Source organism: Sphaerodactylus townsendi, linkage group LG07 (assembly GCF_021028975.2).
Source record: "Sphaerodactylus townsendi isolate TG3544 linkage group LG07, MPM_Stown_v2.3, whole genome shotgun sequence".
In the NCBI taxonomy this organism is placed as follows: Eukaryota; Metazoa; Chordata; class Lepidosauria; order Squamata; family Sphaerodactylidae; genus Sphaerodactylus; species Sphaerodactylus townsendi.
Window position 1 is genome coordinate 69,732,226 of NC_059431.1, and position 16,598 is coordinate 69,748,823.

The 16,598-nt window shown below is 42.5% G+C and overlaps 1 protein-coding gene and 1 long non-coding RNA gene across 4 annotated transcripts in view; one reads left to right on the forward strand and one right to left on the reverse strand.

Moving 5' to 3' along the window:
• The window catches only part of NAA35 (N-alpha-acetyltransferase 35, NatC auxiliary subunit), a 26,592-nt gene extending 16,312 nt beyond the window's left edge, over positions 1–10,280 (reverse strand). The window contains exons 1-10 of one of the 3 annotated variants that reach the window (XM_048504583.1): positions 10,066–10,280; positions 9,561–9,694; positions 7,879–7,912; positions 6,607–6,721; positions 5,783–5,857; positions 4,253–4,420; positions 2,160–2,226; positions 1,422–1,465; positions 856–906; positions 444–527 (exon numbers count right to left, since the gene is read on the reverse strand). In XM_048504583.1, coding sequence (XP_048360540.1) covers positions 444–527; positions 856–906; positions 1,422–1,465; positions 2,160–2,226; positions 4,253–4,420; positions 5,783–5,857; positions 6,607–6,721; positions 7,879–7,912; positions 9,561–9,684 — 762 coding nt within the window. In that variant the 5' untranslated portion in view covers positions 9,685–9,694; positions 10,066–10,280. The remainder of the gene's footprint in view (positions 1–443; positions 528–855; positions 907–1,421; positions 1,466–2,159; positions 2,227–4,252; positions 4,421–5,782; positions 5,858–6,606; positions 6,722–7,878; positions 7,913–9,560; positions 9,695–10,065) is intronic. The other 2 variants (XM_048504581.1, XM_048504582.1) reach the window with 2 other exon arrangements.
• LOC125437178 overlaps positions 10,259–16,598 on the forward strand; it is a 21,190-nt gene continuing 14,850 nt past the window's right edge. The window contains exon 1 of the long non-coding RNA XR_007245147.1: positions 10,259–10,342. This is a non-coding gene — a long non-coding RNA (uncharacterized LOC125437178). The remainder of the gene's footprint in view (positions 10,343–16,598) is intronic.

A 16,598-nucleotide genomic window follows, 5' to 3' on the forward strand; every position in this document is an offset into this window, starting at 1 on the left:
GTAACATCTATTCTACAATCTCATTTACAGTCCTGAAAAAGTATATGCATGTCGGCTAATGTTTTGCACATGTTGCATTTGATAGACATCTCCCGTGTGAAAACTAAAAAGTAATCTTAAGAACTTGATTAATACATAATATTGGTTCTAAGGATAATGGCTACAGGGATGACAACAGAAGAAGTGCTGATGATCAGTCAAAGGATCTATTTAATTCAGTATCCTGCTTCTGCGTGGGCAGCCAGTTGACTCAAGAACATCCACAAACAAAATATGAAGGCCATCCTATATGTCACCAACCTTTGATTTTCAGAGGTGGATTGCATCTGAAGACAAACCTCTGATAGTCAAAGCAGGTTGCATCTACTCAGCAAGAGAATATTTTAAGCAGCAATATTTTGTAGCACCATAAACATGATTAAAATATTACCACAAAGTCATACCTCTTTTTTGGTAAAGGCTATTAATACAGTCAATAACACTCGTGTAAACTTCACTCTGCTGAATACTGCAAAGCACTGTTGATGCTACACAAAAAAACAATAAAAAAATTCCAAACATTTTGCAGGAAAAGGGTGACATTGTTAAAATGCTAGTATTAACCAATGAACTAAAAGCCCAAGATTTCCTAGTTTACAATCTTTAAAAGGCAAACAAAATTTAAAATAAACCCTTGAGTAAACAATATTAAAACTGTAAGCACCACACATTTATGTGGGATAGATATCCATAACTACCACTTAATATAGTGGTGCCTAATTCAAGTCCTGCCTCAAAAATGGCAATTTGTGATTTTAAGAAACTAAATTTTAGGAGACTTTTATATGATTTTGCATAGCGTTCAAATGTCTGTACTTCAAGCTCCACTTCTGGATCTCTCTCTTCTCCTTGTCTGCTTCGAGTGCTCTGAAATCAAAGACATTAAAAACTATTCAGCAGTTCCTTGAAAGTGAAGTGCATAATACTATTAAAAAGAATTGTCAATCACACTCCTGTCCTTCCTGATAATCTGTAGAGGACAGTAATGTATATAAAGCCTAAACATAAAATGAAAGGGCAGATTTTGTTACAGTAAAAATTACGAGAAGCTAATATGATACACTGGATAAAGGACAGTTTTTGGGAAACCTGGGTTGAAAGCCTCATTTAACATGAAATCAGTATCAAATTTTATCTCTCAGCAGCAGACACATTTATTTATTCAGGTGTCTGCCCTGTTTGTATATAGATCCATGGTAAAGGAGGGAAGACTGAATATGAATGTGTAGATATCAAGCACCAACCATCGCTGCCCTCTAGAGATGCAAAAATTCAGAAGAAGGTTTAGTAGAGCAGTCTTATTTGTGCATGCACAATTGCAACCATAAGGTATTTAAAATAAGACTGTTGTAATGTATTTACCAAAATTGTCAAAAATGTACCTTAACGCGCCTCTGCATATCATCTTCAACATCCTTCAGCATACCTGGAAAACAAACAGTTTATTCAGTTTGGATACATATATATTTGCACAACCACATGGATATTCCTGTTTTATAAACAATAAACTGAAAAAAGACAACATCTCCAAGACTGTAACCCGGGCAGCCCAATCTGGGGGGGGGGGGGGGGAAAACAGCGCAACCTTGTGCCAGTGCCCACCCTGCCAGTGCAAGGGTCAAATGCGCTGGCAGAGGTCCAATATGTGGGCAGACAGGTGCCCCTCAGCGGCAGAAGTTGGAAGTCCTGGTAGAAGAGGGGCTGCGCAAGTGTCCAAAATGGATGCAGGCCTGGGGCAGCGGGTGGGGGCATTCCCAGGGGGAGCTGACTTTAGTCGGCTCCCAACTGGAGTTTCAGCCAGTTGCTCCACAGGCCCTAATGGACGGCTTTCCAGAGGTGGATGGGGTTTTTTTGGTTTGCTGTTTTCTCTTTCCCTGCACTTCTGGAAAGCCCTCTGGAGAAAGCGGGGTAGCATAGAAGCAGCACCATCCCTGGCTGCCTCCATGGTCTGGACTGGGCTGTAAACCATTTATTCTGATTCACATTTTCTGGTTTAAACACAATTCTTATTAGAACTTTGATAACTACTTATATTCAGAAACATTCTGTAAAAGTTAAACAAATTTTGTACTCTTCGGAAAAAGCAGTAACAATAAGCCATCAAATTATTTGAGTTCTACCTGTAACTCGAAGATCTGTCACACTGTTTGCCATCTTAAATCCATATGTCATGGACTGAAAATCTTCCTAAACACAAGAGGAAAAATTAGGTGCTACCACTAAGATTAAGATCCTGCATCACACATATTATCAAAACTTTGACCATTAATCCAAATTTCGCTTAGGGGTCTGCAACCTGCAGCTCTCCAGATGTTCATAGACTACAATTCCCATCAGCTCCTGCCAGGATGGCCAATTGGTCATGCTGGCAGGGGCTGATGGAATTTGTAGTCCATGAACATCTGGAGAGCCGCACCTATGTCACTAGGTGTGCAGAATATCAGTAAGTAAATTGTAAGATGCACAAAATACAAGGCAAGAGATTTAAGTCACTATCCCATCAATATTTTAGGAAACAAAAATATTTCCAAAAATAATAGTATATATTCAACTTTGCTCAACACTGCTAAAGAGTCATCTAAAGTTCAACCTAGCATGCTTATAAGAGATAGGCCTGTGGTGGCGAACCTTTGTCACTCCAGATGTTATCTCAGTGGTGGGGAACCTTTGTCACTCCAGATGTTATGGACTACAATTCCCAATTGGCCATGCTGGCAGGGGCTGATGGGAATTGTAGTCCATAACATCTGGAGTGTCAAAGGTTCGCCACCACTGAGATAGGCAATCTACCAATTTGGACCCAAGCACACAACATTCCTGTCAAGAAACTGGTCCCTTTAAGTAGTTTCTTGTTAAATTCAAATAATGGTTCTAGCTGAACGGGAGGCATCCCAGGCACAACTTGAATGGGTTGGGGGGCCCATTCAGCCGCCCACCCCTCCTTCGCCCACTAGGGAGGATTTGGGGCAGCCCCTGCCTGGCTGTAGCTTGTCCCAGGCTAGAGGGCAGAAGCAGTGGAGTTCCCCTGGACAACTGGGCAGGCCACCCCTTTGTGAAGCAGCCAGCCCAAGCCTGGCTCCAGCCTGTCCTCTAAAAAGCTGCATTGCAGCGCAGGTAGGGGAGCAGGTTTTCCAGCCCAAGGTGCCTGGCAGCACTCCTTGAACTGCCCACCTAGCAGGAAGGCAAGCATGACGGTGAGTAAGGGGCACCCTGGTAGGTGGCAGCCGACTGGCTGAGGCAAAGATGGGAAGAGGCAGGGGTTGGGTGTCTGGGACACCTTGAGACGGATGCAAAGCCTCACTGCCAACAATAGGCAGATTCAGATGCTGGGGTGGGGGGTGGTAGGCAGATACAAAAGTTTTTTTGGGGGGGAATGATAGGAAGATCCAAAAGTGTGAGGGGGGGGGGTAGATTCAGAAGTTGGGAGGAATGATTCAAAAGGAGAGGTAGACCAAGAAGTGGTAAAGGGGAGATGGAGAAAGCGGGGAAGGTAGGAGAGGTAGACCGAGAAGTGGTAAAGGGGAGATGAAAGCTAGATCCAAAAGTTGGGGTGAGAGGCAGATCCAGAAGTGGGCCGGGGGGGGGGGGGGGGGGATTTGCCAGCTTGTTCCAGGTGCTGTTTTCTGTAGATATACCCCTTCTGAAGCCAACAAAATATGGATGCTTTTTCTTTCAAAACTTAAGTCAAGCTGCTGGAAGTTTTGATGATAAGAGAGACTGGAGGTAACCCAGGTGCTAATCATACCATTAGGCCCAGTAATTTTAATGCTCCACAAAAACCTAAAAGGGCCCATTAGTACCCAAGTTAATGGGTTGGAGAAGGTGTTTGTTTAACTGGATTTAATGCAGCTGTAGGGTACTAGGTTTAACTAGCAAACTCATTTGATTGGTTATCACCTGGTAAGCAACATAACTGATTGGTCAAATTATATCACTTGCTAAACCTCTGATTGGCTTACTACAATCAGACCAACCTGAGTTGTTGAACATATAGGGAAGAACTTTCATTCTAATTTAGTCCTGTATTGAATCTTGGAACTGTATTGGACTCAGCCCTGGTCTTGGAACTGTATTGGACTCAGTCTTACCAGGTAACATTAGAAGCTTGAACTAATGTTTGTAAATGTGCTTAGCTTAAACTTATAGCTTTATTATTTTCCTTCACACTGTTCACTACCTACCCTCTGAAACTATCCACTGAATGGAAGCTTACCTCTTCGAACACTGCAGCTTTGTTTACTTTTTCTCTGGCAATATCACAAACTTTTAGAATTCCCAGAGCAAATGCCTTCATAGCAGGATCCTCAATAAAATCTGGATTATGAATATACAGGCAAGTGAACACTGTCTGAGCTAAAGAATGGCCTTCTAACCATGTAATCTGAAAGTGTTAAAAATATAAAATGTGAACAAGTTGTAATTCAATTCATAAATATTTTGCTAAACAGTATGCAACAAATTTTCTTTTGAACCTATTACTGTGAACAGGTAGAAAAATATTTTAACTTTAAAGCCTTCGACAATACATTAGTCTTTTTTCCCCATAAACTTGTTTCTCATTCAAATTTCATCCATATGTTATATTCCAATGAATTAACAAATATATAAATCTGCATTAAACAAATTATATCATCCTTGGTGATTCAGGGCCAGTCATATTCTGTCTCTTAGCATTACTTAGCTTCAAATGGGTATTGTTATAAAGATACAAGTAAGATAGGAAAACAATGTTGTGAACCCTTTGAGTCCCTGTTGGAAAGAAAAATGTAGGGGTATAAATATCTAAACATGAAGAATCAGAAATGTGTATAATCCAGAATATTGGGAGAGAACAATGGTCTACATGTACAAACAGAAGGTGGGTAAAGTACGCTATTTGCAACTGAACTAAATGCAAGTGCTGTACACATACATGGTACCAACTCTACAAGATATGTACAACCAAACAAGGTAAGAAACCAGTAACTTAGGAACCTCATGTCTATTATCAGCCTGAGATATTGTTCTAATATTTGAAATTATAAACTACTCTAAAAGTCTTAAAACAGTATGTAAATACAAGAAAATAAGGTAACTAGGTATAAGCTAGCCTGAACTGGCAAGCTTTCCATGTCACAGAGTAACATCCAGTCGACTGAGTTCCAGTTAGTCTCCAAGCAAGTTTAATGGGGGACTTTCCTGAAGCAATAGTATGGAAAACAATGCTGTATTACTAGGTGACAAGTAGTTTAGGCTTGGGAAAACACAAGAGGCTGGCTAGACTGATATCACAAGAGCATTCTGGGTCCCAGAATTTTACTTTGGCCCTTTCCTCCTCTGTCCCTACCCAAGAACACAACCTCACAAACACTAATAAAAACTACTATTCACTAAATCTGCACAATTCATCCTCCATCCATGGACTGAAGTGGCATAATAGTCAATGCGTAGCAGTCTCTTTCTGACCTCTGTATGTTAGACCTGGGCTTATTAACGTTTACAAATTGATTTGTACAGAGGAAACAAAGAAGTATTTCTGAAAATGGGATTTCATACTAAATATACAACATAACTTTTTCATATTTTTATTTACTGAAAATAACAATGTTTTTAACTTGATAGTTTCAGGACAATTTATTACCATTTTAGTATGGATCCCAGTTTTAAAACTTGCAAAGTTAAGTAAGCTCTTCCAAAGCTTTGTTGGAGTTATAATTTTTAAAGCACTTTGTTAAAAATGAGCATAAAAATATAATATTCTTACCAAGCAGCAAAAGCAAGTGTCCATTATTCCTATCAGGTCAGGTAAAGATAAATCTTTAATTTTAATTGTACCATCCTTTAAAAGAATAAAAGAGAAAGTGCATGAGTTTGAATTTACCACACATATTAGCATAAAAGTATTTCTCACCCATTTGAGTTTAGTTTTGCATAAGTGTGCACATGTACCTGGAAAGAGGGAGACACTGTTAGCCCAGCAGCATAAGTCTACCCTTTTGCTGAGCTATGGCAAGTGGAGTAAGACAGTTTGTACAGCTTCTGTACACATGCCTATAAGCAAGTTCTCTTCCTCTCATCCCTCTCCCAAACTTTTAAAACTGTAATTTATTTATTATTTCACTTTCTTGTAGATCACCTTTCTCATTGAGATTCAAGACAGATTTACAAAGTACAGATAAAGAAAAAAGTTATCATGCAGTATAGGACATCGATTGAACAATACAATATGACTAGGAATACAAACTGAATGACAATGAGAGCAACAATGTGAAGATTCACAATGGACAAAAAGAAGTATTTCTTTGCAAAATGAGTAATTAAAATATGGAATTTACTACTGGAGGATACAGTGATGGTCACAGGCATAAATAGCTTTAAAGTATATTAGTCAGATTCAGAAAGAATAGGTTATAGAATATAGGACTAGCCAGGGTGACTAACAGCAATCTGAGAATTATCTGTAGCTCTTGTAGGCCTTTTTAAAAAACTGACAAATGAAATTATATATTTCATTAAATATGTGCATTTATTATAATGTTCAATAACAATCTTTATTAAGAATCTGATAAATGCAGAAACATGACCAACCTTGATAGCTTGTTCAAAATTAAGGACTTTTCGATTAACTTGGTTTCCAATCATACCAGCATCCATTTTGGGATCCATCATTTCAATAGCGGACATTGCTTCAAAAAGACCAAAACTGAGGGCAAGCAAACACAGAACGGAAAAAAAACTTAAATTACTGCAAATTAATGTATATAAAACAAAGCATTATCTTCAGATCCTAGGGAAAAAGTAGGAACAATTTAAAAATTTGAGTACATCTGTATCTAAGCAGAGGATTATGTCATGTTATTCAGTTTAATGTGTATCACATAAGGTTGCAGTAAAAATTTTAGTCTAATATTTTTAGTCTAGACAGATGGTTATGAACCCCACAATAGTATGCTGCCTATGTACAACCTATTAAAGCTAAGCACTGGCTAGTCCATCAGTTTTCATCCAGCACAACTAAAAGTTTAAGTGTTTCATGATTTATAATAGAACAAAAAAGTTAAGCATGCTTAAGAACTACAGCAACATGTCTAGACGTATATTACAATCAAACATATGGCCAGCTAAAAACTGTTGAGAACTCCAGTGTATAATATATGCAGCAACCATTTGTGAAATGTATGTCATGATCCAAAAAAACTCTATCAACAACCAGAGCCCTGTGGTGGCCAGAGATGGCTGCTGGGGCAGCGCCCCACCACCTCCAGAGGGCTTTTTGACAGCATGGAAAGACAAAGTACAAAAAATCCCTCACTGCTGCTGAAAAGCCCTCCACTGGGTTCAAAAGGGTGATGTAAGTCCATGTCCTGAGCCACAGTGTCTGGAGGCAAAGCCGAGGGTGAAGCCGACTAAAGCCAGCTTCACCATTGGCCACACCTCCGGAATGCCCCTATTATGCCAGCAGGTCTTAGAGGGCTATGGCGGCTGCCTGCCTACTGATCTGTCCCCTGCTGGGGCAAGTGCCCCAGAGAGGACATTTTTCATGATTCCCCCACCCTCTTGGGTCATTAGATGGCAGCCTTCAGCACAGCTTAAACATGCTAAATTCCTCTGCATTCAGTGGAAAGTAATACTCCTAATTGTGCAAAGAAGTCCTAATATTAGTTATCACATTAATGAAATCTTAAATTACATATAATAAATCCTGAACCAGTGTACATCTATTTTCTTCAAATGTGGAAGACCACTAAAGCTGCAACCAGAAGAACACATACTTACAAGTAAGCACCAGAAAGGTTAACAGAAACTGCATCAAAATAGTTGAGATAAAATTTTACAAAAGACTTTTGCACACAGACTCACAGTTTGTCATGAAGCAGCTCCCCCAATTTCAGTTCTAAAATGAAATGAAAGATTATCTCATAACACAGGTATTGAAATATACTAAACAAAGTAAAACAGAATTATCTGACAAAGTGTATTTCTTTTTCATGAATGATATAAAGTAAAAGGCTAAATATACAGCCTTGTTGATCAGTTTGATCTTCATTGCAGTCAGAACCAAAAGTCTATTCCAAATTCCAACTGGCTTATCTGTTTCCTCACCAAGTACATCAGTAACAGGTTACCTTGCTTTCAAATCTACAATTTACCCCATACTGCTTAGGTCAATACTCACCCATAGGGATAAATTATTGTGAGTGGGACCAACTTCCCAGCAGTCTAACTATCTGGACTAATTTAGCTCTTGGGCAGCCCAATCCAGAGGGGGCGGGAGTGTGAATCGGCTCTTGGAGTCAGTGCAGGACTACAACAGTGTATTTGCCCACCCTGTCAAGGTAAAAGGCACTTATGCCGGCAGGGAGGCGGGTGCATGTCATAGAGCTCTGAGGCACCCAACCCGGATAAGTCTGCATCCCGCAGAGCCATGCCAGCCTAAAGCTGGATGATGGCATGACTGGGGGTAGGCTAACGGTGTTCCCAGGGAGGAACCAATTTTAGTTGGCTTCCATAGGGCTTTTGAGCCAGAAATGCCCCAGTGCAGGCCTTGGCACAGGCAAAAGTCTGTTTTGCTCTCTGGAAAGGGCAGTCAGGGATTTTCCAGCAGTGGCGTAGGAGGTTAAGTGGTGTAGGAGGTTAAGAACTCGTGTATCTAATCTGGAGGAACCGGGTTTGATTCCCAGCTGTGCTGCCTGAGCTGTGGAGGCTTATCTGGGGAATTCAGATTAGCCTGTACACTCCCACACACGCCAGCTGGGTGACCTTGGGCTAGTCACAGCTTCTCGGAGCTCTCTCAGCCCCACCTACCTCACAGGATGTTTTTGTGAGGGGGGAAGGGCAAGGAGATTGTACGCCCCTTTGAGTCTCCTGCAGGAGAGAAAGGGGGGATATAAATCCAAACTCTTCTTCCCACACTGCCTAGAAGCCTTTTGGAGGCAGTAAACAGCGGGCCATCCCCAGCTGTTGGACCCTTCTGGATTGGGGTCTAAGATATATTTTTAAAAGAAAGGCATTTGGGGGTTCTTTGTGTGAAGGCAAGCAAGGCCTACTTGCCAATTGTCTAACAAGCTTGCTCCAGCTGTGGTAATAAGTATCAAGTGTGAGAGAGACTTATATGTCCTAGGACAGTGGTGGCGAACCTTTGCACTCCAGATGTTACGGACTACAATTCCCATCAGCCCCTGCCAGCATGGCCAATTGGCCATGTAGTCCATAACATCTGGAGTGCAAAGGTTCGCCACCACTGTCCTAGGTCTACAAGTTCACTTGCATATGTGTGTCCTATCCTGATTTTTCTGGCTATATATGTGACTACGTCTATCCACATATATATGAAAAGAAACTGCTGGTCCTTTTCAAGTGTCCCTCTGTATTTGCATATTTGTTAGCTTTAAATAGGTGCCAGTTTTGCACATTCTCACCATGGAGATATTTTACACCAAACCACCTACAGAAAATGCTGGACTCTGACCCCAAATCCACCACTTTGCTCCACTACCTCCAACAATTTCATGTTGTGTTTTCTAAACCTTAAGAAGATTTACCTCTACAGCAGTCTTCAAAATCCTGGGTAATATCTATCCAGCTTGTATTACTCTTTTCCATCTTCTCAGGTATGTTGGGCTCCCATCCTGAATCGTCATCTTCTACTGAAGCTTTCATAACCATGATCCCACACCTGCACAAACATTGGAAATCAAGCATCAGGCACTAAAGGTTTCAATAACAGTTCTTTAGCAAATGGAAAGAGGAAGCCAACGGCATTCATCTTTAATTCTCCTGATGTTTGGACAGTGGAGTTCTCAGGACCATCGTCATGTAGAATGGGGGAAGGGAGAAGAAATGAATAGAAGTCTGGAAGGGGTGGGTGGAGTTCGGAAGCGGCCGGTTAGGGTCAGCCTCTTCGCATCAACTGTGAAACACCAAATACCCGCCGGGAAGATAGCGGGGTTACTCTTCTTAGTACTCGACAGGGAAGCACAGAGGTGCTCTAGAAGGTAAGGCCCGCCAGCCTCTAGCGGCTAGCCCGCCACACACTGCAGGACTTACCACGGGCCCTTCACTCCCTACTCCACGGAAATGGGTGGACAGGTTGAGGAAACGCACCCCCCTGCGCGTGACGGTTTGGAAAAGAAGGGGCGGGGCGTCCAACTGCGCTCGGCGCTCGCGCCGCCTCACCGAGTCCGCCTGCCTCAGCCTCTCGCGGTCAGTCCAAAGAATCGGCTTCCCTTTTCGTTCTCAACAGACATTCATTTAAGGCGCATGCGCAGAAGCACGGTACGTTCATATTATCCACGAACCGACTCCGGATACGGCGGCTACACGCGTGCGTATGAAAAGCTGGACTTCCTTTCCCCATACCCTTAAGAATGAGCTGGGGCGAGGGTTGGCTTATCTCAAGGCCGGGGTTCTTGGCTGTATTATGAAACCTATTATGTCTTGTTAGAGCGGCAGAGGCGTAAAGAATTTTAGTTTTGGTCATTGTTGGGATTGGAAGGATCGGTTCTCATCCACTCCGAAAATAAAATGGAAGGAAAAGTAGAAGTTCACCCTGAGGCCTTTTTGCAGTTTTAAAAAATGGCTTTGTTGTTCCTTGCACGGGGAGGAAATAAATAGGCTGTCTAATATTGTTGTTATTATAAACAGCATCCTTGAGTGAGAAAGTGATTTCCCTCACAACATGTTTTTATTTTATAACTTGGGGTGAGGACCAATATTGAGTGACTTACAACAGCCCTAAAGTGTGGTTCAGAGTTGCTGTGCGTGTCTGAAGTCGAGGCAGTAAGTTTTATAGCAGCCCTGCTGTATTTGTATGGAAACATACTAGGTATGTTGATCCCACTCTGCCACAATCTCAAATGCCAACACCTAGAAGGCGTGGAAAAATATAGTCAGCTCTGTTGATCTACTGGAAAAAAAAACACCTCAAACTGTAGTAGTAGTAGTGTATTAATTGTATTGGAGCCAACTGCAAGTCAGCCAGTAGTTAGCTTTTAAGTTTTGCAATGTTGACTGCTTTAAAAAATAGGCAGAGGCAAAATAAAAGTGCTGGTAACACATCTGTTGTAGGTGGCAGTATTAAGGTGATGATTGAAGAAGCTCTTTGCAAGCTAATTTGCATACCAGTAAGGCAGAAGAATGCTGCGTTGGTAGAATGTGGGCTGTACCACATGAAATTGCAGTCAGAGCATCACATTTTAGAATACCTTGTGCAAGCATGAATTTTTTGAGAAATTGTAACATCTACTGTGAAAAAATTTGGAAAGCATTGTAATTTTTCTTTGAATAACAAAATGCAGGAATTTTGAGCTAGTAGAACAAGTAAAGCCCTTCCAGCTTGGCTATTTCCCATCTCCTCCTTTCCTCATAGGCTTCTGCATCATCAAGGCCCAGAGTAATGTAGTCTCATGCTGTCCTGGTACAAGAGCTGTTCCTACCTGCCCATAGATAGAAGTGATCCTAACTTTGTGGTTCTCTCTTAAGTTGGGTGTAGCACTTCAGCTGTCAGTGGATCTCAAACCCAGGGCTATGGCATGTGTGCTGTACTACTGTCTCACAGTGTCCTTTCAATGACATCATCTATGGGGTCAGGGCTATGGGTAGTTAGGGAGTCACATTCAAGAGTGGGTTTTTCAATCCTACTGATGTTTGACAAAATGACATTTTCCCCTCCCCCTTTTGTATAGGGGGAGGAAAAACTGTAAGTTCCCACTAGCTGCTTTCTTAAGCAGTACTGTTGATTTCTCTGCTATGCAGTCTCGTGTGAAATACGGCATCCTTCATACTCATTTAGTGGGTCACGATCCCTTCTTTATTGACCGTCCAGCTCTAGTGTTTCCTGTAGCATTGATGCTTCTCTGTATCATTATGTTTTGTCCTGAAAATTGAACTGCTGGATTGAGTTGTAGATTGATGGTTGCTGAAGAATGTTATGATTCTGTATTCTGATTTTGCAAATGAAGTGTCATTGCCTGGACATCATGATGACTGATTTGAGACAATACTCCATTGTGTGCCAGTGGCATTATGTTTGTACTGTTGCCAGGTATAGTGGTGTAAGGGAACATAACAATATCACTTCTAGCAAGTAACTTGTCTGATTTTTTTCCACATAACCTACTAGCTGGTGTGATGTAGTGGTTAAGAGAAAGAGACTATAATTTGGAGAGCCTGGTTTGATACCTCACTGTGTTACCCAGGATGGACATGCAGTCTCTCAATGTGGGGAATATTAGCTTAGAGCAGACTTCTTACCGGTATTAATGTTGCGAGAGACTAGGTAAGGAATCTTTAATACCAGTGTATATGAAGATCAGCTCTTGGAAGATAATCCACAGAGAAGGATACAATGGAAATTTGACAATTTTATTGTAGGGATAAGGGGTTTACTTATCCCTATAGGTTGGAAAATAGATTTGGAATAGAAAGGGATATGGGATATATGGATAATACGACCTGATCACGACATGAAGAAGATCCAGGGTTCAGAGCCAAACAGCCAGCGTTTGGTTACAGGGGCAACGTGTTGGACACAATGACAAGGACGGAAAGGTGTCAATGGCACTGGACATTTGGCCCTTTGGAGGGTAGAATATTTATAGAATGAAGAACTGTCTCTGGGGATGTCAGGACAACCTTTGGGGGAAGTTAGGACAACGTCTGGGAGGTGTCTGGATGGATTGTTTGAAAAACAGTAGAGTGCATTGTAAGGTGGTCAGAAGAAGTTAGTTATACAAGGAGTATCTGGGTTAAGATAATCAGGGGAGGCAATGACATCAGGAGTCTTCTTGTGGCTGGAAATGAGTATCCATTCAGCAGGGCTTCTGTATCGTGTTGAGGACACATTCTTCCTTGGCTGTGGAGCTGAAAATGTGTTACTATGGCAAGCAAGCTGAAAGTATGAAAACAGGAAAACAATTTTTGGAAGTTTCTTGTAGGTAGATCTGGCTATTGCTAGAGAATGGTCTTCCCAACTCTGCAATGCCAGCATTATCCTTTGGGCTGGCACATGGGCAGGGATACCTGTGAATAAGCACCCCCCTGCCCCGCTATGCCAGTGCAGTATGGCAACAACTCCACATTAAGCTGGCTGGATAACCTTGGGTTAATCACAGTTCTCTCAGAACTCTCTCTGCCCCACTTACCTCACAAGCTGTCTGTTGTGGGGAGAGGAAGGGAAGGAGTTTGTAAGCTGTTTTGAGACTCCTTGTGGTTGAGAAAAAGGGTATAAATCCAAACTCATCTCTTCCTTTTCTAGTAATAGAGTCCCTTAAACCTGGGACATGCCAAATTTATATGGGTAAAATGGCATGTTGGTATTTTGTATACATGTAAATAAAGCTGAATTAATCTGATTCTGTTTTATTTTTAACAGTATGTTTAATAGTATGTTCCTATTTTTAATAGTATGTGCCTCATGGGGAGACGAATGGGAACTTCCAGCCGCCGGTGTTAGCAGAGGTCCCTTTGGTACCGACTGCTTTGGCCCGCAGCCTTGGGGTCCATCTGGATTCATCTCTGTCTATGGAGAACCAGGTGGCCCATGTTACCCGGGTTGCTTTTTTCCATCTTCGTCAGGCCCGGCGGTTGGCTCCCTACCTCTCCCAGGCTGACTTGGCCACAGTGATCCATGCCACGGTCACCTCCAGGTTAGACTATTGTAACACTCTATGCGGGCCTTCCCTTGCAGCTGACCCGGAAACTGAAGCTGGTCCAACATGTGGCGGCTTGTCTTCTCATGGGTGGTTCTATTAGAGACCACATCTTCCCTGTACTGCGCCGCCTGCACTGGCTCCCAGTGGAATTCCGGATCATCTTCAAGGTGCTGGTGTTGACCTTTAAGGCCCTTTGCGGCCTGGGGCCCTCATACCTTCGGGACTATTTGATCCCATATGTCCCAAATAGGCCTCTGCGTTCTGCAGAGGCAAATCTATTAATAGTCCCTCATCCCTCAATGATGTGGCTAGCCTCTACCCGGGCCAGGGATTTTACGGTCCTGGACTCTGCCTGGTGGAACCCTCTTCCTCCAACTATTAGGGCCCTGCGGGACCTTGACGAGTTCCGCAGGGCCTGTAAAACTGTTGTTCCACCAGGCCTTTGGGGAGGCTGCCGTGGCTCTTGCCGCCCCGTGACGTTCCCCCCTGATTTCATCAGTACCATCTTTGGCCCTTCTATAGGTCCCTCCGAATGTGGGGCCGGGCGCCGCAAACTAATTCTGTGTTTTGCTGCTACTATGTTTTAAATAATTTTAATGTTTATATTTTATTATTGTATTTTGTATGATGCCTTTTTGGCCTATTGTTCACCACTCAGAGCCCTTTGGGGGTTGGGCAATTAATTGATGAAGAAGAAGAAGAAGAAGCAGAAGAAGCAGCAGCAGCAGCAGCAGCAGCAACTGTGGACCATGTACTCAGCTCCTGCAAAAAGATTGTGCAGACTGACTTCAAACTTCGCTACAACAGTGTGACCAAAATGAACCACTGGAACATTTGCAAAAATTATGACTTGCCCACCTCTAACAACTGGTGGGAACATCAAACTGAAAAGGTCCCCAAAAATCAGCAAGCCAAGATACTGTGGGACTTTCATATACAAACAGACAAAGTTCTGCAGCACAACACACCCGACATTGTCATCGTTGAACCAGAAAAGGTGTGAATCATTGATAGCGATGACAGTAGGGTCAATGAAAAACAACATGAAAAGTTCGCGAAATATCTGGATCTAAAGATTGAGATCCAGCGCCTTTGGCACAAACCAGCAGCAGTGGTGCCAGTGGTCATTGGCGCACTGGGTACTGTCCCAAAAGACCTGGGGCAGCACTTGAAACAAATTAACATCAACAAAATCAACATCTGTCAACTTCAAAAAGCCGTGCTGCTGGGCTCTGCATCCTTCGCGATACGTCACAACATCCTGGGCCCCTGTCTGGGGCTCAATAGTGATGTAGACCAGCACCGACAGTGATACCTGCCTGCTGTGTATTTTGTATAATAATAATGATAATGATAATAATAATAACAATCCCCCCAAAGGGCACTACCTTGGTGTGGTGGTGGGGCTTGTGTGCTCCAATGAGTCAGAGGGCTGTGCTGGAGGGCCACCCAAACCAGAGACCTCTGATGAGGAGCCAGACTAAATGTGTCCAAAACCCAAAACCATGGTGAAGACAAGAAAAAGAAACTTTATACCGGATCGGTCGTCGCCCGGGTCAACAAGGACCGCGTCTAGTGCTGGAGTACCTGGGCACTTGGCGGAAAATGGGCTACAGGACTCAGGATCTTCAGCTGAGCAACCAGGGCTGAAGACTGCAGGGCTACTGGAAGTACCGAACAAACGTCGAAAAAGTTTAAAACACGAAAGGAGCAGTGGCTAAACAAGCCACTCCATGGGCAGTACTTTAAGAACATTGAAGGGAAGGTTGACAGCAAGCAAACATGGGAGTGGCTCAGAAGGGGAACTCTAAAGAAAGAAACTGAAGGCCTGATTTTTTGCTGCCCAGGAGCAAGCATTACGGTTCGTACAAATAAAGACACGAATCGAAAAAGTCCTACAATGACCCAAAGTACGCGCCTCTGCAAAGGGAGTGTGATGAAAGCCGTGGAGCACATCATCTGCTGCTGTAAGAAAATAGCCCAAACTGACTATCTCGAACGTCACAATAGGCTAGCAGCAATGGTGCACTGGAACCTTTACCAAAAGATACGGCCCTGCCCTGTAGCAAGACCTGATCTGAGCACAAAGCCAGAGAAGTCCACAGAAAAATGAAGAAGCAAAATACTCTGGGACTTTAAGTACAGACGAATGAACACCTAGCACACAACACCCCAGACATAACAGTGATAGAAGAAGAAACATGTTTGGATCATCGATGTTGCTGTGCCAGATTGACAGCAGGTAGAGGACAAAAGAGCTGGAAAAAGATCACAAAATACAAGGACCTACAAATTGAAGTTGAACGATTGTGGCATGAAAGAACAACAGTAATCCCACTAGTAGTCGGTGCGCTAGGAGGAATCCCAAAGAAATCTTGAAAAACATCTGGAAAGCCTAAACTTGGACAGAACATCAGTCCACATGCTGCAGAAAGCAGCACTTCTAGGAACTGCACATATTCTACGCAAATACCTCTAATATCCTAGGTCCTTGGGAAGGACTCGATATTCAGAGATGAATTCCAGACACTTGTGCTGTGTTGTTATGTGTATAATAACAATAATAACAATAATAAAACCCTGCAAGAATCGAAGAACAAATTTGCATATGGATCGATTACAAGAAGGCATTTGTCTCACTGCCCCATAGTTGGATCATGAAATGCTTGGAAATAATTGGCGTAAGCAAAAACATTCGAGTATTCACTGAAAAAGTTATGAGACAGTGGAAAACTGAACTGACAGTCGGAAATGAAAACTTCGGAACAGTCAACATTAAGCAAGGAATTTTCCAAGCAGTGATCTCACTCATCACCTTTACTGTTTATCATTGCCATTGATCCCACTAACCAGTAATTTTAAAGAAAAACAAAGTTGGGCTATCAAATGGCCAAAGACTTGGAAAAAATCTCACATTTGCTGTACATG